We start from the raw sequence: 26,308 nt of genomic DNA, 5'->3' as shown, positions 1-26,308 counted from the left end.
TGATAAGAGTGGTGCTGTCTGCTTGCGTTGTAACGAACATTTTGCCTCTGAAGAAATGCAAGCAGTGCATGAAACGCGTCAGGCATCAGAACCTTTTGGGACAGATCGATGCACATGGTAACTCTCGCTTCTGCAAATAAAAGCAATACTCATACCTTCCTGCTGTGAGGATCTCCTAATTGGGCGAAGTTTTTTGTGATATATATATATATATATATACATATGCAGGACTGCTTGGGTGTTAATCTTCTGATGGAATAAACACTTATTTGCACAAAGGACTGGGTCTGGCTTGTTCGTTTTAATCCAGTTGGAGCAACAGAACTGGGATGCGGCAGCGTCGAGCGATACAAGTGCAATATATATACATATACATATATATACATATATATATATATACATATATATATACATATATATATATATATATATATATACATACATATATATATATATATATATATACATATATACATACATATATATACATATATATATATATACATACATATATATACATATATACATACATATATATATATACATACATATATATATATATACATACATATATATACATATATACATACATATATATATATACATACATATATATATATATATACATACATACATATATATATATATATATATATATATATATATATATATATATATATATATATATATATACATACATATATATATATATATACATATATATATATATATACATATATATATGCAGACAAAATCCCTTCAAAGAAAAGATCAGAGGACACAGCGGGGATTCTCTTGGCAACCCTTTATTCACGGTGATCGGCATTATGCATTTCGGCGTCTCCGCCTTCCTCAGATGCCTGTGTTCACCAAATTACACTGCCTCCCTCCTTTATTTATTCCACGGCGCTCCCATTGGCTGGAGTGCAGCATGCCCCAAACGTAATTACTTGCAGCTGCAGTACGATGCTGTAGGACACCAAATCCCTGCATGCATTTCTCCGATGAGTATCGGGTGTGGAGCCATGTTATGCTTCTGTAAGCGCTGCTGTGCCCAGTAAAGGAAGGAGAAGGCTAATTGATGCCAAATGTAACTTGTAGTAACTGTGTTCACGGCTGCCTCAAGTCCCCAACGCCTCAACCCCAAACACAAAATCCAAACCGGGCCGTGACAATCAGGTACAGTGATCCTGTGTCCCCGTGCAGTGACGGACTGCTGGCTGCAGCAGCCCCTTGTCTGGTCCGTTTTCGGGGTGGGCCTGCAAAGTCCAATACCTTAGAAGAGCCACGGTGCCAATATTTCTGCAGGCCACTTGAAAAGGCGGGTCCTCTGTACACACGCTACTGGCCAGCGCGTGAATGTATGCAGACAAAATCCCTTCAAAGAAAAGATCAGAGGACACAGCGGGGATTCTCTTGGCAACCCTTTATTCACGGTGATCGGCATTATGCATTTCGGCGTCTCCGCCTTCCTCAGATGCCTGTGTTCACCAAATTACACTGCCTCCCTCCTTTATTTATTCCACGGCGCTCCCATTGGCTGGAGTGCAGCATGCCCCAAACGTAATTACTTGCAGCTGCAGTACGATGCTGTAGGACACCAAATCCCTGCATGCATTTCTCCGATGAGTATCGGGTGTGGAGCCATGTTATGCTTCTGTAAGCGCTGCTGTGCCCAGTAAAGGAAGGAGAAGGCTAATTGATGCCAAATGTAACTTGTAGTAACTGTGTTCACGGCTGCCTCAAGTCCCCAACGCCTCAACCCCAAACACAAAATCCAAACCGGGCCGTGACAATCAGGTACAGTGATCCTGTGTCCCCGTGCAGTGACGGACTGCTGGCTGCAGCAGCCCCTTGTCTGGTCCGTTTTCGGGGTGGGCCTGCAAAGTCCAATACCTTAGAAGAGCCACGGTGCCAATATTTCTGCAGGCCACTTGAAAAGGCGGGTCCTCTGTACACACGCTACTGGCCAGCGCGTGAATGTATGCAGACAAAATCCCTTCAAAGAAAAGATCAGAGGACACAGCGGGGATTCTCTTGGCAACCCTTTATTCACGGTGATCGGCATTATGCATTTCGGCGTCTCCGCCTTCCTCAGATGCCTGTGTTCACCAAATTACACTGCCTCCCTCCTTTATTTATTCCACGGCGCTCCCATTGGCTGGAGTGCAGCATGCCCCAAACGTAATTACTTGCAGCTGCAGTACGATGCTGTAGGACACCAAATCCCTGCATGCATTTCTCCGATGAGTATCGGGTGTGGAGCCATGTTATGCTTCTGTAAGCGCTGCTGTGCCCAGTAAAGGAAGGAGAAGGCTAATTGATGCCAAATGTAACTTGTAGTAACTGTGTTCACGGCTGCCTCAAGTCCCCAACGCCTCAACCCCAAACACAAAATCCAAACCGGGCCGTGACAATCAGGTACAGTGATCCTGTGTCCCCGTGCAGTGACGGACTGCTGGCTGCAGCAGCCCCTTGTCTGGTCCGTTTTCGGGGTGGGCCTGCAAAGTCCAATACCTTAGAAGAGCCACGGTGCCAATATTTCTGCAGGCCACTTGAAAAGGCGGGTCCTCTGTACACACGCTACTGGCCAGCGCGTGAATGTATGCAGACAAAATCCCTTCAAAGAAAAGATCAGAGGACACAGCGGGGATTCTCTTGGCAACCCTTTATTCACGGTGATCGGCATTATGCATTTCGGCGTCTCCGCCTTCCTCAGATGCCTGTGTTCACCAAATTACACTGCCTCCCTCCTTTATTTATTCCACGGCGCTCCCATTGGCTGGAGTGCAGCATGCCCCAAACGTAATTACTTGCAGCTGCAGTACGATGCTGTAGGACACCAAATCCCTGCATGCATTTCTCCGATGAGTATCGGGTGTGGAGCCATGTTATGCTTCTGTAAGCGCTGCTGTGCCCAGTAAAGGAAGGAGAAGGCTAATTGATGCCAAATGTAACTTGTAGTAACTGTGTTCACGGCTGCCTCAAGTCCCCAACGCCTCAACCCCAAACACAAAATCCAAACCGGGCCGTGACAATCAGGTACAGTGATCCTGTGTCCCCGTGCAGTGACGGACTGCTGGCTGCAGCAGCCCCTTGTCTGGTCCGTTTTCGGGGTGGGCCTGCAAAGTCCAATACCTTAGAAGAGCCACGGTGCCAATATTTCTGCAGGCCACTTGAAAAGGCGGGTCCTCTGTACACACGCTACTGGCCAGCGCGTGAATGTATGCAGACAAAATCCCTTCAAAGAAAAGATCAGAGGACACAGCGGGGATTCTCTTGGCAACCCTTTATTCACGGTGATCGGCATTATGCATTTCGGCGTCTCCGCCTTCCTCAGATGCCTGTGTTCACCAAATTACACTGCCTCCCTCCTTTATTTATTCCACGGCGCTCCCATTGGCTGGAGTGCAGCATGCCCCAAACGTAATTACTTGCAGCTGCAGTACGATGCTGTAGGACACCAAATCCCTGCATGCATTTCTCCGATGAGTATCGGGTGTGGAGCCATGTTATGCTTCTGTAAGCGCTGCTGTGCCCAGTAAAGGAAGGAGAAGGCTAATTGATGCCAAATGTAACTTGTAGTAACTGTGTTCACGGCTGCCTCAAGTCCCCAACGCCTCAACCCCAAACACAAAATCCAAACCGGGCCGTGACAATCAGGTACAGTGATCCTGTGTCCCCGTGCAGTGACGGACTGCTGGCTGCAGCAGCCCCTTGTCTGGTCCGTTTTCGGGGTGGGCCTGCAAAGTCCAATACCTTAGAAGAGCCACGGTGCCAATATTTCTGCAGGCCACTTGAAAAGGCGGGTCCTCTGTACACACGCTACTGGCCAGCGCGTGAATGTATGCAGACAAAATCCCTTCAAAGAAAAGATCAGAGGACACAGCGGGGATTCTCTTGGCAACCCTTTATTCACGGTGATCGGCATTATGCATTTCGGCGTCTCCGCCTTCCTCAGATGCCTGTGTTCACCAAATTACACTGCCTCCCTCCTTTATTTATTCCACGGCGCTCCCATTGGCTGGAGTGCAGCATGCCCCAAACGTAATTACTTGCAGCTGCAGTACGATGCTGTAGGACACCAAATCCCTGCATGCATTTCTCCGATGAGTATCGGGTGTGGAGCCATGTTATGCTTCTGTAAGCGCTGCTGTGCCCAGTAAAGGAAGGAGAAGGCTAATTGATGCCAAATGTAACTTGTAGTAACTGTGTTCACGGCTGCCTCAAGTCCCCAACGCCTCAACCCCAAACACAAAATCCAAACCGGGCCGTGACAATCAGGTACAGTGATCCTGTGTCCCCGTGCAGTGACGGACTGCTGGCTGCAGCAGCCCCTTGTCTGGTCCGTTTTCGGGGTGGGCCTGCAAAGTCCAATACCTTAGAAGAGCCACGGTGCCAATATTTCTGCAGGCCACTTGAAAAGGCGGGTCCTCTGGCCTGGGGAGGTGAAAATGAAAAATGGAACCAGAACATACTTATGTGGACTCGTTATATTGACGATTTGTTCATTGTTTGGAGGGGGGACAGAACCTCGGCTGAGGAGTATGTGTCAACTCTTAACATCAACAACAAGAATTTGAAATTCACCAGTGTCATCAGCAACCAAAGTGTATTCTATCTAGACCTAGAGGTATTTGTGGAAGGGGATCATCTCCACACGAGATTATATAGGAAGCCAACTGCTGGCAATGCTATATTGCATGCAGAAAGCTATCACCCTAGGAGCCTAGTGAAAAATGTACCCTATGGTGAATTCCTAAGACTCAAGAGGAACTGCTCTGAGAACAAGGATTTCAGGAAAGCACAGGTAGAATCTAGGGGAAGATTCCAGGCGAGGGGATATTCTCGCAATATCCTAGACCAAGCCAGTGCAAAAGCAGAAACTATCCACAGGAGGGATCTCCTGGTGATAAAAGAGTCTGAAAAATGTGATGAACAAGTCAGAATGATCACGACTTATAACAGTAAGTCGGGAGAATTGGTCCAGTCCTTCAGGAGAAACTGGCACATTCTGCAGACCGACAACATCTTAAAACAGGCGTTACAAGATAAACCATTAGTAACCTACAGAAAGTGCCAGTCCCTGTCGGACTATTTGGTTCACAGCCACTACTCCCCTGAGACAACAACTAAACCGGTGAGCCAAGTGGTGGGCTTCTATCCCTGTTTGCGTTGCAAGGCATGCAAGTTCAGTAAAAAGGTGAAAGAGTACCCAGGTAGATCAGGGGAAAATAGACCAAATAAAAAGATCTTGAAACACCTGAACTGCAACTCGGAATACACGGTCTACTGTTTGGTATGTCCGTGTGAAAAAAGGTACATAGGGAGCACCATAAAACCGGCAAAGATGAGGGTCCTGGAGCATATGAGGGCTATTGTGAACCAAGATAAGAACTATCCAATAGCCCGGCACTTTGCGGAACAACACCAAAGCAATAGGGACCTTCTGATGTACTACTGTATAGATCAGGTTCCGAAATCTGAAAGAGGGGGAAATAGGGAAAAGGCCCTCAGAGTAATGGAATCCAAGTACATCCTAGATCTTAAGACCATGACACCCTGGGGTCTTAATAATGATGCCGAGATGTGGGTGCACCTGTGATAGGAACCTGACAGAATATGCTAGTTGTAGTACGGGCATATGAGGTGGAACATCTAACTACCTTAACAAGAGAAATTAAGAATTGAGTCTATAGAACTTGTTGAATGCCTAGACTACAGCACATGTTGTGAGAAACTGAAAATGCTAATAGGTACCTAGAACATGAGAACGAGAAGGATAACTGTGGGAAACCTATAGCCCATACAGGGCCGTATAAGGGAGAAATTAGCTTTGTCCAACAATACTTAATACTTCTACAAGAGTCAATACGCAGGAGCAACATAATGATTGTTTAAACTTGAAGTAATGAAATGCTTGTAAATATGGGACAAAAGCGATGATGAATTTCTTGTAAATATCGGTTCTGCACTTATCCATGATGACAGTGAGATTGGGGATACACCCCCACATAGCCACTGTAAATAATGTACACTAAAATGTAAATAATGAAGTACAACGGTATCTAACAGTTCAGATGATAAATGTATTTAAGGTAGTCTTAATAATTACCACAGTCAAATGTCGAACACACTTTTTCTATTTTTGCACGATGCACTTTATTTGTCGCCATTTTGGAACAGGAAGAAAAATATGAGCAAAAGCACACTCAGTAATGGCCGCCATGTAGATAAACTATGCACCATCTTTTGTGTCTATTACCAGCCAAGGCGGACTGTTTAAAAATGGCGTAAATGTCTGTTCACAAAACGACACTGACGAAGCCTTGAGCGAAACGCGTCTGTCGGGGGTGTAGGGGGTTCGGGAACAAAATAAAAAGAATAATATCTCACCCGAGTGCTGGCCGTTTTTTCTGGTACAAGAAGACTGGAATTGTGGAATAATATATATATATATATCTATACTACTATTATAAAGAGAGAACACAAACCTTTGAGCCAGGTAAACTCGGGAACCACAGCGCCAATCAGAACACCCAATACATCATAGGAAACGTCAGGGTAAGCAGAAGGACATAGGCTATATACCATTAAAAAATATACCTTAGAAGGGAAAAGTACGTTCTTTCAGAAAGTAGTCCCTTGGAAGTAGCGCCATGTCTCAGGTGGGCGTGTGCATTTTATACGTGCTTGCATCACAATCACGGGTCCGCCATTGAAGTAAAGTAGTAAAGTGCTCGGAGAGCGGACTGGAGCGTGGCCAGAAGCTGGCAGGACAGAAGCGCCGAACCGAGAGACTCCGGAGTCCTGCTTTCCGCAGCAAGAAATGCCTTGCCTGGGATACTGGCGCCCTTTGGTGACTGGGCACCGTGATTGCCAATGCATATGCGGTGAGGTGTGCTGGGCATAACCAATTTGTTTTCATCGGTCTCCTCCGACCTCGTATGTGTGCCTATGACTATTTTATGCTTCATGCTGCTCGATTGACACTTGCAACATTTACGTGGCTGTGGCCTTGATTGGGGACTTCATCCCTCTTCTTTGAACTGTTGTCCGGCTGTTGGCACGGACTGTTCAAGGAGCACTTTCGGTCTGAGCTTCCACATCGAACGCTCGCTAGCCAAACAGGAACACGCAGGGCTGCCTAGGGGGATTATGGGTCTTGCAGTCCCGCTGGGAGGAGTAGCAATTACCCGGAGGCGGCATTTATGTCAAAATTAGACACAGCCTGTATTATTAGAGCCCCGTGGCTTTCTTACAAGCCAATCAATATCTGTTTACCCCATGTGTTTGTTCCTGCGTGCATTTGGAAGCATAGTTCAAATTTCACTCTGTGTAACATTATTGTAAAAACCGGACAGGTTTTCTTTTGTTTAGATACGAGGCAATGTGGTGGATGCAATCGAGTATTAATATTATTGGCAGCATGACTTGTATACAAAATACTTTTAAATTATAAAGCTCTATTTAGTATTATCTGATTTATCATCAGCAAGGCAGCATGTTCTGAGAGTATTGGCGCCATAATTCAGAGAAACATTTAAGCACCTCAGCTGGCCATTACGACATGTTCATATCGAGAGGCAGATGACTTACAAATATTTCTACTCTGCATATATTAGGAAAGTGATGCACTTTAATTACTAACAGTACAAACTGACTATGTATTATGCTGTTATTCATTTTGATGATTTTTTTGCACTTTGCATTTTATACATATCTTTAGAAAAGTGTGTGTTGCCAGTTTTATTTGCTTTTGCAGTCTATCTTTTATGTCTACTCATACCTGAAGGAAGGAGGCGGGCTATTTATATCTGAAATATTATGGCGCCAATTAGATTGATAAACACGTCTCTCTGTCATTGCGGTGCCGTGGGAGACCTGACTTTGAATAAATAAGCCTTATACCTACATACCTGATGTACGTGCCTCTTCTTCGTTGGAGCAGGACTGTCTTTTGGATATGAACACAAACCTTTGAGCCAGGTAAACTCAAAAAGTACACCACCAATCAAAACACCCAAGACATCTTTGAAAACCTCAGGGCAAGCAGAAGGAAATAGGCTATTAAAAATAAAAAATATACGTTGTTTAAAAAATTTCGAAATAAAAATAAAGTAGTCCTTTGCAAGTAGCGCCGGCCGCGACGTCTGCGTGATGACATCATTTGCGTTTGTGCTCCCTGGCAACACTTCCGGAAATGGCGCCGAAGATCGCGACCTGCTGGGAGGACTGCCGCGGCCCTGCTTGCTGCTGGGCGAAGTGGCAGCCTGTGCGGGTGGGGGGCATGGAGAGTGGCGGCCTGTGCGGGCGGGGCGCCTCGAGAGTGGCGGCCTGTGCGGGCGGGGCGCCTGGAGAGTGACAGCCTGTGCGGGCGGGGCGCCTGGAGAGTGGCGGCCTGTGCGGGTGGGGCGCCTGGAGTGGGACCAGCGGCTCAGGTAAGGATCAGGCTCTCCAGGACACGGGCCGGAGGGGGCCGGGACGGGAGGGGGCCGGGCGGGGCCGGGGTGGGAGGGGGCCGGGGGCAGAAGTGCACGCAAGCCTCAAATGTTGCCCCCCAGCCCCTTTCTGCCCCAGGCAACGCTGGGGCGGGCTGCTAGTATATATATATATATATATATATATATATATATATATATATATATATATCCATACTAATATAATAAAGAGAGAGCCCAAACCTTTGAGGCGGGTAATCTCAGGAACCACAGCACCAATCACAACACCCAATACAGCTTTGGAAAGGGCAGTTGCAGCAGAAGGACATAGGCTATGCAGACGCCCACCATATAGACTTAATAGGTAAAAGAACCGTCCAGCAAAGTAGTCCCTTGTGGGCGTGTCTGCATTGTGCTGTGGGCGTGTGCTGGGGGCGTGACCAACGCTAGGGGCGTGGGGTACGTTCCGCCCTTCATGCCATGTCTCATATTGTGTGCTATTCCCACCCTGCTCCCTTTAAATACCCCTGCACCCAATAATCATAACCCACCCTTACTCCTTAAAATACCCCAACACCCTTAAACACTAACAAATCTTAACCCTATAAATATAGCCTGTAGCCCAAACCTACCCCAAACCCTAAAAATACCCCTGTACCCCAAAACCCAAACCTACCCCTGAACCCTAAAAATATCCCTGTACCCCAAAACCCAAACCTACCCCTGAACCCTAAAAATACCACTGTACTCCAAAACCCAAACCTACCCCTGTATCCCAAAACCCAAACCTAGCCCTGAACCCTTAAATTACCCCTGTACCCAAAAATCCAAACCTACCCCTGAACCCTAAAATACCCCTGTACCCCAAAACCCAAACCTAGCCCTGAACCCTAAAAATACCCCTGTACCCCAAAACCCAAACCTAGCAGTGAACCTCTAAAATACCCCTGTACCCCAAAACCCAAACCTACCCCTGAACCCTAAAAATACCCCTATACCACAAAACCCAAACCTAGCCCTGAACCCTAAAAATACCCCTGTACCCCAAAACCCATACCTATCCCTAAACCCTAAAACTACCCCTGTACCCCATAACCCAAAACTATATCTGAACCCTTAAAATACCCAAACACCCCAAAACATATACCTCAGTACACCAAAACATATACCCCCTATACCCATACTTACCTTATCCAAACATTAAAAAAAACATGCTTTTACCATTCATGCATTTACAATGAATTTGGTTGTAAATGTATGCGTGGTAAAAGCATATAAAATGTAATGCCATGTGTTATAATGGCATTGCAGAGTCATGGTACTTTCGTAATGAAAGTATGCGGAGTGATGGTATGCGGAACGAAAGTTGCGGAATATTGGGTGTTTACCCTCCCCCGGTAAATACATTGGTGGCACGACGGCCCACATCTCCAGCAACATACTCATATTTTTTCACCACCCATTTGAAAAATGCACAGGTATCTCTCATTGATGGCCAGCACCGACATACACTTTTAGACACACCTCCCGCCACAAGTTCTAGACTTGCGAACTTTAGAGCTGGGGAGCTACGTTCGAATCTCTGCATCAGCTCAACATCCTGTGATTCCAGGCAAATCACTTTGTCTCCCCGTGCCAACCACAAATGAATGCGTTCTTCTGTAATGTAAATTGTGCTCATGCCATGTTGTCGAGTTTGCGCTATATAATATTGCAAGGAAAAATAAAGTAGGGAAACTCGAGTTCACACACTACTGAACGCGCACTCTTAAGTGCATCAGCAGTGCACTGTGAATCGGAGCGTTTCACAGGCCTGTCACAGATAAGAAATGCTATCAAAACGAAATCCTACAAACCAATATACTACTGGCCGGCAGCAATTCATACCCGGACAACGTCGGGACGGGCTGCTAGTATATATATATATATATATATATATATATATATATATATATATATATATATATATATATATATATATATATATATATATATATATATATATATATATAAATATATACAGTTCCACTTCCTTCGCAATATATATATCTCCCTAGCGGAACTCGCCACCCGCGTGAAATCTGGCTCCCCAAACGACTGTTGTCCACCATCTGTCCTGCGGAGTATATGTCTCAACCTGCCAGATTGTATTCTACACTTACTCAACAGATCTCTTAGTAGCTGCATCTTTCCTACTTCTTTCAAGGAGGCCATCTTAGTACCCCTCCTAAAAAAACCCGGCGCCGACCCTGCGGATCCGTCGAATTATCGCCCCATTTCACTCCTCCCATACTTCTCCAAACTAATGGAGGCCCATGTCACCCGGTGCCTGTCAAACTTTATTGAATCCTCCTGCCATCTTGAGCCTAATCAGGCCGGCTTCAGACCCGCCCACTCTACAGAGGCCGTCATCCTGGCAGTCCTTGACACACTCAGGAGCAACGCGGACGCGGGGCTCCCCCAAGCCCTCGTCCTCCTGGAATTGTCGGCCGCGTTCGACACAGTGGATCACAACATCCTTCTCCACCGTGTCGAGCAGGTAGGCATCCAGGGCACCGCTCTTGAGTGGGTCAAGTCCTTCCTCACTGGAAGAACACAGGCGGTCCGCCTAGGTCCTTACACTGCCAAAAAAAACCCCACGTCCTGTGGAGTCCACCAAGGGTCCTCCCTTTCCCCGCTTCTATTTAATTTATACCTTCGGCAACTGATTCAATCTCTTCTAAAATGGCACATCATAGTCTTTAATTACGCTGACGACTTGCAACTCATCCTCTCACTCAACTCACCACATGAAATCAATACGTTCCACGCAGCTATGATTCACATCCAACTCTGGATGAACCAGAACCAATTGAAGTTGAACCCCGGTAAAACCGAGCTCTTTCTCCCTGGACTCAGCCACGCTCACTGGGGCCCGCAGTTCAGGCCTCCGGAGCTCGGCTCTCCCCCCATCCCAGCAAAACCAGTAAAGAGTTTGGGTGTAATCATTGACGCCAAACTCTCCCTCAAAGCCCAAGTTGGAGCGGTAGTCTCATCTTGCATGTACCAACTTCGGAGGATCCGTAAAGTCCGTCACCTCCTCCCCCCCGCGGCCCTTACTCAAACTGTCATCTCACTTGTACTCTCCCGCTTGGACTTTTCTAACTCTATTTATCACGGTCTTCCACAATTTCTGCTACATCGCCTCCAAGTCGCCCAGAATCAAGCGGCCCGCTTGATCCGTGGAACCCCCTGATGGCAATCAGCCAAGCCTTTGCTCCATAGCCTCCATTGGCTTCCAATAGACCAAAGGGCTGCCTTCAAGGTGGCATGCCTCACCTTCAAAGCCCTTCATTGCTCTGGCCCTGCGTTCCTCAAATCTCTCATCCGTCCTCACTGTCCAACTCGCAACCTCCGATCAGCCCACCGTGATTTGCTAGTCACTCCTAAAAACAAAACTAAGAAATTCGGTGGTCGCCGCTTCTCCTACCTAGCCCCTGTGCTTTGGAATCTCCTTCCTCTCTGCCAAATCCTCCTCTTGCCTTCTTAACTTCAGAAAATTGTTAAAAACCCACCTACCCCCCCCCCCCCCTTAGCTAGGTACCGCCTCCTGCGCTCCCTCCTCACTCACTCTGTCTATCAGCGCCAGGAAGCTTCGGCGTCAGTGCGCTTTACAAATTGCACCTAAGATAAGATATATATATATATATATATATATATATATATATATATATATATATATATATATATATATATATATATATATATATTTCTAATTCTGTTTATTGAGGTTTGTATACAGTAACAAAAGAGGTCAAGTACAGTTACATATGATAGCCCATAGCACAAAAAACTGGGAAATGGGAAAGGAAGGGAAAAAGGGGGAAACACTCAGAAAGAGATCAATTGCGCAAGCAGCTACTAGTGTATCTCCACTCTGCACACCAGTACTCATGTTAGCAGAGAGAATCAGAGCAATAACACCTAGGACCTTATGTAGTCTGAGTCTCAGAGGAAGGGGCCTCCAGCGAGCAGTGGCCATCAGCTTTGTATCAGTGTCACTCTCTACATCGGCAACCTGTACGCTCAAGTGGCCTTCCAGGGTGGACCAAATATCTTGGGTGCGGGATCTCACTGACATCATGTCCCAGTACGCCGTAAGTTGTTCTTGGCAACAGGTCACATTGTGCAGCCATCCAGCCTTGCGTGGCACTGGATGTCGTCCCCAGTGCATCGCCACCTGGTGCTTCACTCAAGAGGCATATCATGGCTGTCAATTTATGCATGTCCTAGGGGACATCCTTTATGTGTCCCAATAGCGCAACCTTCGGCGCGAGCTCAGTCGCATGCCCATCTATAGCTTTTCGTCACAGAGACGTGGCTGCAGGAACACTCAGAACCCGATTTGGTACAAGCCCTTCCACCTGGATACCAAATACTTCGCCTTGACTGCAAAAAAGGAATTGGCGGTGGCCTAGCAGTAATCCATAAAGCAGGATACGAAGTCACTAGCACCCCCATGCACCTTCCAGACAGTGAATGTCTTCCTTTCTTTATAAAACTCAGTCCCACACATACCTTCTCTGGTATGCTCATATACCGCCCGCCAGGGTCACAAGGTCAGTTTCTTTCCAATCTTGGTCCGATAGCTGCAAACCTTGCACTCAGCTTGGCTAACTTAACAATTCTGGGTGACCTCAACATCCATCAGATGACCCGAACGACCCTATCACCAGAGAACTATCCTCCAGTCTAAATGCCCTCGAACTACATCAACATGTCCTTGGGCCCACTCATCTAAAAGGCCATCTCTTAGACCCCATCTTCAGCAACTGTCCCAACCTTCACGTTGGATACCCTTCCCCCTTCCCTGGTCCGATCACTTTCTTATTCCATTCACCTGGACCCTCCCCTATCACCCCCCTCTTAAACGCACGACGATTCAACAGTCACGCAACTGCTCAAAAATCCCCCTACCTGAGTGGCAGGATATCTTCAGCGCACCAAACCTATTAACACATCTAATCCCATCCAGGGCAACGAGAATTACAACAGATGGATTACCAGCTCCTTAGACCTAGTACTCCCACTAAAAAGTATCCATCCCAAGCGGGGCAACCCAACAGCCCCATGGTACACGACTGATCTACGGGAGGCCAAGCGCGCCTGCAAACGAATCGAGAGGAAATGGCGCCTCGATTATCTCCCAGCAGACAAAACGAACCATAGAGCAGCTATTAAAATCTACAAAGCAGATATAAAACTAGCGCAGGCCAAATACTATGAACAAAAGATCGATAAGGCAGCCTCTAAACCCAAGGAGATCTACCGGATAGCTAAATCCCTCCTGCAACTTCCCGAGACCCCAAAGGATCACAACATTACCCAGACCCATTGTGAGGAAATAGCGGAGTTCTTTCACCATAAAATAGAAGTCATCAACTCCTCTTTCTCTCACTCCGCCACCTCGCCCAGGGATACCGCCGACATAGGCCCCACGACAGTCCCACTTAATGCACTCAATATCTTTCCGTCACTAGACCTAATCAACCTAGAAAAGATCATGGGACAGGTCAAATCTGGATCACCCACCGTTCCAGCCCCCGCTAGGGTTCGCACCCCGATAACCAATCAGATCTCACCCACCATCCAAGACCTGCTCAACTCCTCCCTCCATACTAGCATCGTCCCGCCCCTATGGAAAAGAGCTATGGTCAAAGCTTTATTAAAGAAACCCAGCCTCGATCAATCCAATCCTTCTAACTACTGACCTATCTCCCTTCTACCTTGGCTCAGCAAACTTCTTGAGAAGCACGTCAATTCTGTTTTGACCGACTTCCTGGAATCTAACAACATACTGGACCCCACCCAGACGGGTTTTAGGCCTCGTCATGGAACGAAGACTGCCCTGATAGCAGTGACGGAGGAGGCAAGAAGGATCCTGGACGGTGGCGGGTCTACGGCCATCGTCCTACTCGACCTAAGTGCCGCCTTCGACACTGTAAATCATAACATTCTACTCCACCGCCTTGGTATGATAGGAGTCTCAGGAACAGCACTCACCTGGATGAGATCCTTTCTCACAGGCAGATCCTTCCAAGTATTTGAGAGGGACTTCACCTCCTCCAGTAAACCGCTTAATTGCGGAGTGCCTCGGGGCTCCTCCCTGAGTCCCACCCTTTTTAATGTTTATCTTAGTCCTCTAGCTGATATCGTCCGCCCCTTTGGTGTGAAAATTGTCACCTATGCGGACGACACACAGCTAGTGGTAGCGCTGGACCCTCCCCTCAATTCCCACGACAGCTTACACAAATGCTTGGAAGCTGTTGACGCCTGGATGTCAGGCTCCTGTTTAAAACTAAACGGGGATGAAACAGAGGTAATGCTCCTTGGAAATAACATCATGAAATCCATTGATTCCATCTGGCCCCTCTGTTTAGGCAGCACCCCGCAACCCAAGGAACAAATCAAGAGTCTAGGCATCTGGCTTGAGCAAACTCTTACCTTCAACCACCAAGCAACCAAGCTCGCTGCCACCTGCTTCGGGCTAATGAGACTACTTCGAAAAGTTCTCCCTCTCCTCCCGTTCCACTCAAGACGGATCATGGTCCAAGGACTAATTCTTTCCCGTCTCGACTGTGGCAACGCCCTATATCTTGGGGCCCCACAGTCCACACTCAACAAACTTCAAATCATTCAAAACTGCGCTGCAAGAATCCTTCTCGACATCCCTCGCCGAATCTCAGTCAAAGCCAGATTGAAGGATCTCCACTGGCTCCCTGTGAGAGCTAGAATCGAATTTAAGAGCATGTGCATTGCACATCGCTCTTACTGGGGAACAGGCCCTTCCATCAATCACCCCTTGATGAAAGCCTATCATCCCACTCGCCCCCTCAGATCTGCGACCTCCCATCTCACCTCAGTACCACATATCAGAAGAGCCAGATGCGGAGGCCGATCGCTCTCCTACAATCTAGCCAAGACTTGGAACTCTCTCCACCTCCCAATCAGATCAGAATCCAATCTACTCACTTTCCGAAAGCTTCTTAAAACCTGGCTTTTCAATAAAACTTCTATCTAAATCTTCCCTCAGCTCCACAAAATCTAGCCTCTCCTGCTCAACCTACTTTCCTCTGCAGCGCTGGGACGCCCCTGGGTAGCCATTGCGCTATATAAATTCTCATTCCATTCCATTCCAAATACCTCAAGCCAAAATCTCTGCACAGCTGAGCAGTCCTACAGCAGATAAAGAAAATGCACACTAGGGATCGTGCAGCATAGACATTGCGCATCTTCAATTAGCCCCATGTGAAATAACTGATCCGGAGTATGATATAACCTATTTAAATACTTGAAATGCACCAGACATAGTCTGTAGGTAGGCGATAGTGCCCAAGATTGAATATAGCAGTATTTCCATTGATTGTTGGTGTGGGGTGGGGAAGCAGATCTGCCTCCCATGTAGTTCGAGGTTTGGGGAGGAGTATCGGCACAGTCTCCTGCATCCTGGCATAGAGTCTCATTACTAACTTGCACAAGGATGGTCAGGTGAGCATTATTTCTAGCACAGGAAGTGCAGTATTGACCTCAGGGAAGGAAGCGTGCAGCGTCTGGGTGCCAGCTCACAGCTGATAATAGAATATTTGCTAATATTTAATGCTCTTTGGCTGGGTGGGTGAAAATTGCAATAAAATCATAAGTCTATGTAAATCTGTCGGCCTTGTTATTTATCAAAAGGCTATGCATAACATTAGCATAATTTATATTTCTGATTTCATTACTTTCAAAGTCAGAAATAAAAAATACTTGGTTAACAGTTACTGCACCACTATGTCTACAGTCCCAAGGAAAATGTAACCATAATATATAGAATTATAGATCGTTAACTGTGAATAACAGGGACATTTTTGCCAAGGGTTTATGAGTGGCCCCAAATAGACAACAAGACTTGCCTGTGTCACTTAGAACCCAGAGAGAAAAACACACCCATTATTCACATTTTAGCCATCCATCATTTTATATTATATATGGACCCCCAAATCATCTGCCCCTGCTACCAACATATAAGTAGGGCAGAGAAATAATGAGGAGCCAAACACGACAAAAAAATCCTGCTCCCTGTCAAATACTTTTGGCCATCCCTGACTGTAAGAAATTGAGTTACTGGCTGAGGGGCCGAAGTTCTACCCAAGCAGAAACCACAATCATTGTCAAGGTGAAGTCACAAACAAACCCTAAATTAACCCGGGCTCAACCCTCTGGGAGCTTGGCATAGAACAGTCAGGCTTAACTTAGAGGCAAAGTATTTTTGCAGCACTACAAACAGGAATAAAGTGACTCACAGCACAAAGAAAATCCCACACCAATTTAGAAAAAATATTACAATTTATTAAATAATTTAATATCAAAACAATAAAAATACAATCAGTAGATTCGTAGATATACAAATCACAAAGCGCCATCTGTAGATATCTGATCACGTTAGATCGGAACAAAGTCAAAAGTTCAGGCTGATTGCGATAGAGCACGGGCCAGCTACAGGGACTCAGCTAGGCCCACTAAACAGGCTTACCTTAACTCCTGGTTGCGATGCAGAGTGCTGTGTCAAGGATGAGTCGCACAGCTGAGGCAAGGTTCTGGTCAGAGATGCGTTGTACAGCGTTGGTTCTGAGGAGCTGCAAGACTGCGATACGATGTCTGCGTCATTAATGAGGGAGCTTGCAATGTGAATTCCTGCGTCAAGGATGTATTCTGCACCAGCTGGTTCCGAAGGGTGAGGGCCATGTGAAGTCCTTGCTTCGGGAAAGTCCATGCAGCAAAGACGAGGCGTCGGTTCTGCGCGGGGTTGGGCCACGCAGCAGAGAAGCATCTGCCCTGCTGGGCCCACAGATGGGTTGGGAGAGCACCTTCAGGCCCAGTTCCGAGAGTTCAGGACTGGGTTGGCCCCACTTGGCAGGGAAGGACTCACAGATAGTAAAGTCAAGGTGCTGGGTTCAATGTTGTTGGAACCCTTTTATGTCCATTAGGCTTCTGATCAACTAGCCCTTTCAGTCACTCTGAGGTCTTGGGGTTAGAGATGCAGGTCCAGCCCTTCCCACCCAGGCAAGAAGGCTGCAGGGCAGCACAGCAGGGCAGCAGTCCTTCAGATCAGCAGTCTAGCAGAGTGGCAGTCCTGCCTACAGTACAGCAGTCCTTCTTCCTGTCAGAGTCCACATGTCCAGAAATGCACTGAAGAGTTGGTGACTGAGGTCCCATATTTATACCAGGTGCCCACTTTGAAGTGGGAGAAACTCCCAGCGGATTCCACCCCAGAGGTGTTTGGAATTTCCTGCCTCCCTGCCCTGGCCCCAGAATGTCTGGAGTCACAACAGACTAGTGTTAAACCCCTTTGTGAGAGTGCTCAGGCAGGACCTTTGTGATGTGTAAGTGTGGTAGGTGACTGCTCCCTGCCAGCACCTACCTAACACTTGTCTCAGTTTCTGGGAGCAATACACAAGACCAACTGCAAACTACTCCTAGTCATGTGACCCAGGATACAGGCAGAAGGTAACTCCAATGTTATCATGGGGGAGAAGTAGGCCTTGCAGCAGTGACAAATGAATTTAGGAGTTTTTCACTACCAGGACATGAAAAACTGAAGAGTGCATGTCTAAATTGTAACTACAATGAACCGTGCCCTCTGGGCTGTGTAGGGCCTTCCTTAGGAGGTGACCTCTATGTATGAAAAAGGAACATTCGAGCCGGGCAAGCAGTTTATATTGTAAAGTCAAAATGACATTTTAAAACTGCAAACACAGGCTGTAGTGGCAGGCCTGAGACATGTTCAGATGGGCCAATTAAGTGGGGGGCACAATCAGTGCTGCAGGCCAACAAATATCATTACATTTACAGGCCCAGTGTATCTGTGGTACCACTCTACTAGGGACTTACAAGTAAATTCAATGTGCCGATTGGGTATAAGCCAACGCCACCAAGTTTTTACTAGAGAGCACAAGCATTTAGTATCAGCTAGCAGCGGTAAAGTTATCAGAGTCCTAATATCAGCAAAAACGAGATCAGCAAGAAAAAGAGGGGTGCAGGCAAAACGTTTGGGGGAAGACCACCCCAAGGCTGACAGGTCTAACACTGCCACAATCCAATTATTAAGTAAAAATATCTGTCCTCCTGCCATTCACCCCCACTACCATACCACCCGTGCATTGTCATTTTGAGAGCCGCGAGCATCACTGCACTGACATTGTCTCCGTGAGAGCTGCTTGTCGGTTGTTGCTTTTGCCTGCAAGTGCAGGCCTGCAGGGCCGGCCGAGGTGCAGCGACACCTGTGCTCTCCAACTTCACTCAGGTACATGGAGACCCATGAGAGGCAAAAGAAAGTGGGTGAGACCACAAACCACCATTCCACTGGTCTCTGGAGATCTGGGAGAGGAGGTGAAACAAAGGGGAAGTGAGTGCTTCCCATTCTGATGTCACCACAGTGGAAAATCACTTTGAATACCCACTGTTGTGATGTCACTGAAAAGAATACATGGATTTTGGTCTGCTTATTCTTAATAGAGGTTTCCTATGGAAGACTTTTATAACAATATATGAAAACTTCACTGTACAATTTTCGAGAAAGCTGTTTTTTCAACCTGACAGGAAATTACAAAAGTAAAATGACATCCTATTGTAGTTTAATATCTCACAAGTACTAAAATAAATACGTGGTTCACCTTAAAATTAGTAGGAGAGCTCATTCTGGAATCATAGAAAATTTGGGCATAGTAATACATCTAACACCCATGACATCATACTGGGCTACTGAAAAAAAAGTGTAATTTATGGTACCTGCTCCCATGATAAGGCCTGGTGCTGTATCCTTAGTATGAACTGTTCCGGAAACGTAAGGATTGTCTGCCCATCGGAGGTGAAGATGAAGGTGGCATTCCGGCTGTAAGAATGATCAAGTACAAATCAGGGACTATCTTCAATAGGTGTAAAGACTAAAACCATGAAATAACAGAATTAGAGAAACAACCACATAGAGGACACTCTGCAAAATTAAAGAACATCAAATGCATTTAGGACATTCTTGAAAACTTACATAAATATATATACTTTTCTTATAATAAACAATACTATATCAGTGATATAGCTAAAAAAAAATAAAGGTTACAATCAAAGCACAAAGATTTGCTTATTCTCTTGCAGCAACCAAAGCTATTGCCTTGGTAAATAATACTGCATTGGAAACAAGGAACTTAACCAGCTGCAATACGTTTTTGTTTTGTAAATGCTTATCATCACATTTGTGGGTTTGATATTGTAGCAATGACAAGACTAGTTAAGCTTCGATCCTGTAAAATACATGTAAGTATGGAGTACTTGTATCACCTCCAAACTAATGACACGTTTATTGTAATTCAACCATTGAAGTGAGGAAATCCTCGTAGACCATGCTGGAGAAGGTGATTCCAAGTAGGGATATTTATGTCTGTAGCTCTTAGTTTAATTTCTATCTATTCCTTACATTGACATGTGCTGTTAAACCAACATATACTGCACATGGAAGAGCAAAGATGGGTATATAAAATGGATATAGACAGATGTGGCCTAAATGATGAGGTACAGTGGCACCTGATGTAAGCACAAGTTCACCTTTAAATGTGCATTACCTACATGTAATAATCTCATACCGGTCATGAAGTTGTTAGCCCTTTGAGGATATGCCCCCATCCTAATTTCTTTTGACTAGTGGAATATGTCCGGAAGGTTGTATTGTGTTTATTAATTTTTTTATATACTGAGAAATAGCATTAGTTTGTTTTACCACTTCTAATTGCATGATGTCAAAATTGTTGTGTTTCCATTTAAATAAATTAAGAACAGTGTTACTGTCAAAAGCAACACCTCAATTATTTAACAGATAGACTAAAAATTAGAAATATAACAATCCTCAACACACTCTAGACACCTAGTTGTTAACCTTTTACCCCCATCATCCCACCCCTATACCCTAAACTCTTAACCCTTAGCAATCATCTAATAGCTAAACCTGAAAACCATTAACCATATACTCTGAAACCTATACCCTTACCATACCACATGACAAACTCGATTAGACAGACTCCTAATCCAATCCACAACGCTATCTCTAGACCCAACCTCTTTACTACACCAACTCCTGAGCCCATACCCTTAACCTCTGGAAGGTATTCATTATATCCTTAATATTATACTTTAACCCTTAAACTTCATACCCCATAGGCCTAACACTTAAACCCTAACTCAATACAATAACTTTCACCCTACATTCAATACCTTTAGACCTAACACCTAACCATATACCTTTAACCCATATACCCATAAATCCGTAACCCTATAACCCAAACCCTCGCTATACCAACCCATTAAGCCCATACATTTAACTCTATATTCTAAACCTCAAACCATAATTCCACACCCCTTCCCAGTATACCCTATTGCGTATTCCCTGTTCCGTTAATGCCTGACCCGGAAATCCTTCATGCCTTTTACACTGTCCATATTTCAGTATATTTGAGGAACAAACACTTGTGAAAGTGTTCATTTTCTAAATATTCATTTTGAGAACTAATGATTGGGAAGCGTCATTTTCCGAAGTGGTATTTTCAAACTATGAGGTTATTGAAAGGACAGCAGCATCACACACCACTTTGTAATAAAGCAATCTAAGATGAACACCATCCCTAAGAACCTAGATAAATTTAATAAGATTGACTACAAACTCTAAACAGGATGTAACCGAATATGGCCCTTGAGTTTGCCATTTATAGCCCATAAATTGACATTATTCTGCTGCTGAGGAATGCCATGCCACATATAAAGTAAAAGAAAGTAACTCATTATGGCTCATTATCTTTCTACAGTTTAAGGAAGCACAATGATATCTTTAGATATTCCAAATTTCCCTAGGGAGACAATCTACAATAACATTTAGAAAGAACTCATATTGCAACCTGCCAAAAAAGGGGTAAAAAGCAGGTTTAAGTTTTCTTATCATGCACACTCCCTTGATGTGCCCATATTCTGAGATGCCATTAGGGAGAGATAGTCGATAGATAAAGAGCGTAAGGGCTCGCTACACTTTTTGAGAAGAACTACTACAGAATAGCAATTCCTTGAAAGAGAACAGTTTTTAATTAATATTTTTTCATTCTCACGTTCTTACTTTTTCATACACATGAACAACCAATTGAGGTGAGCTTTTAAAATCTTGCTCACTTACATGATTAACAATTTTGTAAAATTAATCACTCCTGGTGAAACACCTTGCTTAATGTAGCAATGTTGCCCAGAAAAGGGGGGCCCCTGAAACAGATGAGAAGTACACCTAGACAGGGAATAACATTAATGTATATATTCTAGGGCTACTTCAACAAATCTCAAAACATGTATATGGAATGACCAATAGTGACACTAATGATTAGAAAAGTAGAAAATTATATTTATTAGATTTTTCATATTCTTATTTGTGCATAAAACACATATATAATATAGTGATAGGGAAACACAGGTCCTACAGAGGCTAACAAATAAACAACATTCTAACTGCATTCATTCAAAATGCATACATCCTACATTCAAACTAATCAAATTGATGTATATGATCTTCCTAACACTACATAGTTTCATTTATAATTGATATGACAGGTAAGTAGTGAGTTGATGCACATATGGTTCTTTTAGGTGGTTTCCAAATAGTGACTCTACGCGCGTTTCGACAGCACAGCTGTCTTCATCAGGAGTTCCACCATTGAATGTTGTACTCAAATTGATCGGATATAATCCATGCGTGTGAAAATAGGAGAAGATAAACTTTTCACAGGTAAGAATTGCACAAAAGTAGATACCATGTAGATCAGCAGATGATGGTACAATGCACGGACTAATGCAGCTTGTGCATAAAAAGCAAGCTCACTCTTGCACCTTGTATAAGAGAGTGACCCTGAGCAGGTCCAAAAGGCCAAAACCGATATATATATATATATTATATTATGTTTCTTATATAGCGCCTGAATCGACCCCCGAAGGGGTATCTCCGCACTTGCCTTGGGAACCCGTCCTGGCTTTTCCCAGTGAGATAGCCCCTACAGGGCATCCCCAAGGTGAAAGCCAGGCATCCCGCCGCGGGGGGGCCGTTGTGGAGATTAAGCAAGCTTAATGCCCAGAGTTGCAGAGTGGGAACCCATGATTAGGTCAGGCACCGAAGCGAGAATTATCGAGTCCATGGACATTTGAGCTCAAGACCCTGCCGCGTCGGGAATTGAACCCTGGTCCCGGGTCTGACCTCTGCTTCAGGGTCTGCCTGCTCTAACCAGTGAGCCACACTTCTCCACCAACAGGTACTTAAGTGGCTGCCTCTATCTGGTAACAATAGCCAATGATGCTGGGTCTGATTAAAACATGAATATGAATCGGTTTGTAAATCTTTTCCGCTGAATAGGATGAGCTGCAGATCCAAACCTTCTAATAAAATGATGCAATAAAACGATGTATGTGATGGGCAGCTAATCATCCAATTGCATTATTCACAGCCCATAACGACCGGACCTGACAAACCCGATAGAATACACTGCTGAACATTGCTGCACATTGCGACAACCCTAAGGGTCGATAATGTAGTTATTTACAAACGTTAAAAAAAATGAAGAATAAAGCTTGTCAATAAGTAAATTATTGAACCAGTGCGTGAAATCCACTTGACAGAGATGTTTCTAATGATGTTTCCCAGGCATGTTGTGATAATGACTTAAATCATGTTTTCGGTGTCTATTGTATATTTGTAGTCAGCGAACCATAGGCTGTAATCCTAGTTGTGTGCTTTTATAAAAAACACATTACTTATACTGTCCTACTTGCTTTTTGTGGTAGTGTCAGCTTTAACCCTAATATCTTCTGTCCTGATGTATGCACATGAAAATCAGGAACAACACTTAAAAGCAGAAACATATCAAAACATCTAGGGCCAGATGTAGGTGGCCGTTTGAGGCCATTTACCGAGCGGTAACGGACGATTTTGGCCGTTACCGATCGGTAAATGGGTGACAGGTATGAAGGGGGCATTATTTTACTGATTCGGTAAAAATACCGAATCGGTAATTTTACTGATTCGGTAAAATCAAATTCGGTAATTAAAAATCGGTAAATCTATTTCACCTACATCTGGCCCCTAGTCCTTCAGGACCTGGATTTGTAATCCATTCTTGGTTTTTTTCAGAAAAAACAATTTATTTACATTTTGAATGAACATAAAAGAAAGATCACATTTGAATTCATTTTACATCTCACATGTCCTACTGTAATATCATTAGTCATTTAAAACCACGTGCAACAATATTTGAATAATTCAAATTTACAATTGTTAGGCATTTATCTGTCCAATGCATACCCAAGAGCTGTACCTCAGTACACTCAGTACCACTGTCCTTAGATTTTGGGATGTGTTTGTAAGTAGCCTCTTGCTTTATAGATTGGGGTTTCTAGGGTCATGCAAAGATCAAGAAATCACCCAAAATGCAACCCAGATTCTGCAATGCATTGTACAGTTTACACCCACCCACACACACCCAGTGCATGTATACAGCATGCACATCACTGTATCGTTCCTGTAGTGCACCACTCTGAGGCACACATACATCCAGCATATGCATTTAACATGCAAGCACTGCATCCTTCATGTATTGTACCACACACAGGTACCCATAACCTATTAAGTGCAGTTAATCTGCAAGCACTGCACAGTACGAGATTCTTCATGTATTGTACTGCTTATAGGCAGAGAGAATGTACACACTACACAGTACTGCATTTTCTCTGCATTGTACCCTTCTCAGGCAAAAATATACCCAGTGCAGAGACACCACTCATGCACTGCGCAGCACTACCCACCAAACCAATGTAAAAGGGTGAGTTAAGCATACAAAAGCGGAATTTTAAAAGTGAGTGAGCCTGTAGCCTTTACTCCCATGACATAGGTTAACAAGGGCGTGTTCACTCCTTGTTCACTCCTACTGATCACTACACATTATGCTGCCACCACCACGCTTGCCTTGCTTAAATCCCAGCAAAAGCAATAGCCTTCCACCACTATGAGGGTAGCACTATGGGTGCCCCTCCTGGTCCAACAAGATCGCAGTCAGTGAGACAGGCTTATGTCATGTCGCACATGTATGATTTGTGTTTGCCTATGACAACAAAAAAAGCATTATGGAGCCAGACATCAGTATAGTTGGGTCGCTCAGGGCAGGTAGACACATCCCTTACCAAGCACAGGTTTTTTTTGTCCCAAAATTGCCTGACTCCCCACTTCTTTATTGCTGCGATGCAAGGAGGAGCCAAAGGAAAGGAAGAATGCTAAGATACCACCTGACTTTAAGATGAATGCCAGGGAGTAGGTGTAAAACCTATTACTATAGCCTGGTAATCTCTGCACCTGTAAGGTTGATAGTTGAGGTTTTGTTTTGGAGCCTGTGTCAAGAGGAGACCAGTTGTTCCAACTTTCCGCTTGAACACTCATGGCATCAGAGTATGGGGTGCAAGTGCTTGGCACCTCACAGTCCAGCATGCAAGACAGCTATAAGAAGGGTCACGAGTAGTGATTGGGTTAGGCTGTTAGTGTTCTGTGGACCAAAGGTTTCTATGTCTCTTTTGTGGGTCATTCTTTTCTTGGGTCATTTTCTATCTGATGGAGACTCCTCCATCCTGTGGGATGGTTGGGGCCAGCCATAGCTGGGAAGCAAAGTTGGGTTCCCTTTAACAGTGTCAGCATTGATTCAAAACTGCATGCTCATCACGTTAGGTCGTCCATATCTGAAAAGAAATGCCTCATCTCTTTCCATGCATAGTCAGTGAATGCAATTCAACTTAAATGCATGAGGACATGAGACAGGGTCTCCAGAAAACACAGGAAAGGTGGCCATCAGTGGAGAAGTGTGGCTCAATGGTTAGAGGCGGCAGACCTGGAAGCTGAGATCGGCCCGGGACCAGGGTTCGATTCCCAACGCGGCAGGGTCTTGGGTCAAAATGTCCGCGGGCCTGATAATTCTCGCCTCGGCGCCTACTCTAACCTTGGGCTTCACTCTGCAACTCTGGGCAATAGCTTGCTTAATCTTCACAACGGCCCCTTCAACGCAGGGGATGCCTGGTCTCACCTTGGAGGTGCCCAGAAGGGACCATCTCACAGGGAAAGCCAGGACGGGTTCCCCAGCGGTATACAGCGCCGGGACGCCCGCGGTGCAGGCAGCTGCGCGCTTTACAAGTATACAACATTCTTTTACAAGTATACAACATACAACACATCTTCAGTGTGGCTAAGCTCCACCTCCAAAGATATAGATTTTAAATCTAACAGAGAAGGAAATGTAAACTTGCTTCAAATAGTGAACCTTATAAATATTGGCAAATAAATCCAGTGGGCCACCTGCATGCTTTCCTTTTCTTGTCTGGAGTGCAAGGAGGAACAGGTTAGGTGGGAAATTGGGAGGCTGGCCTCCTTATTGAGTTGTACAAACCTCTCACCCCATCACTATGGTGGAGAAGTGTGGCTCACTGGTTAGAGGAGGCAGACCTGGAAGCAGAGGTCAGCCCAGGACCAGGGTTCAATTCCCGGCTCGGCGGGGTCTTGAGTCCTAATATGTCAATGGACTCGACAATTCTCGCTCCGGTGCCTACTCGATTCACGGGTTCACACTCTGCGACTCTGGGCAATAGCTTGCTTAATCTCCACAACGGCCCCTCGCGGCGGGATGCCTGGCTTTCACCTTGCGGATACGCTGCCGGGGTTATCTCACAGGGGAATACCAGCACGGGTTCCCTAAGCAAGCGCTTAGAGACCGGTTGGTGATTTGCACTATATAAATTCCTGTACT

General features: G+C 45.2%; 1 protein-coding gene across 5 annotated transcripts in view; it reads right to left on the bottom strand.

The window, feature by feature from the left end:
• The window catches only part of SORCS2 (sortilin related VPS10 domain containing receptor 2), a 2,087,100-nt gene that overhangs the window by 387,861 nt on the left and 1,672,931 nt on the right, over positions 1-26,308 (bottom strand). For all 5 annotated transcript variants that reach the window (XM_086964129.1, XM_086964126.1, XM_086964127.1 and 2 more), the window contains exon 11: positions 19,248-19,350. In XM_086964129.1, coding sequence (XP_086820255.1) covers positions 19,248-19,350 — 103 coding nt within the window. The remainder of the gene's footprint in view (positions 1-19,247; positions 19,351-26,308) is intronic.

The sequence above is a fragment of the Lissotriton vulgaris genome, chromosome 3_2 (genome assembly GCF_964263255.1).
Source record: "Lissotriton vulgaris chromosome 3_2, aLisVul1.2, whole genome shotgun sequence".
In the NCBI taxonomy this organism is placed as follows: Eukaryota; Metazoa; Chordata; class Amphibia; order Caudata; family Salamandridae; genus Lissotriton; species Lissotriton vulgaris.
The sequence above is the reverse complement of the archived record's forward strand: the minus strand, read 5'-3'. Positions and strand labels throughout refer to the sequence as shown.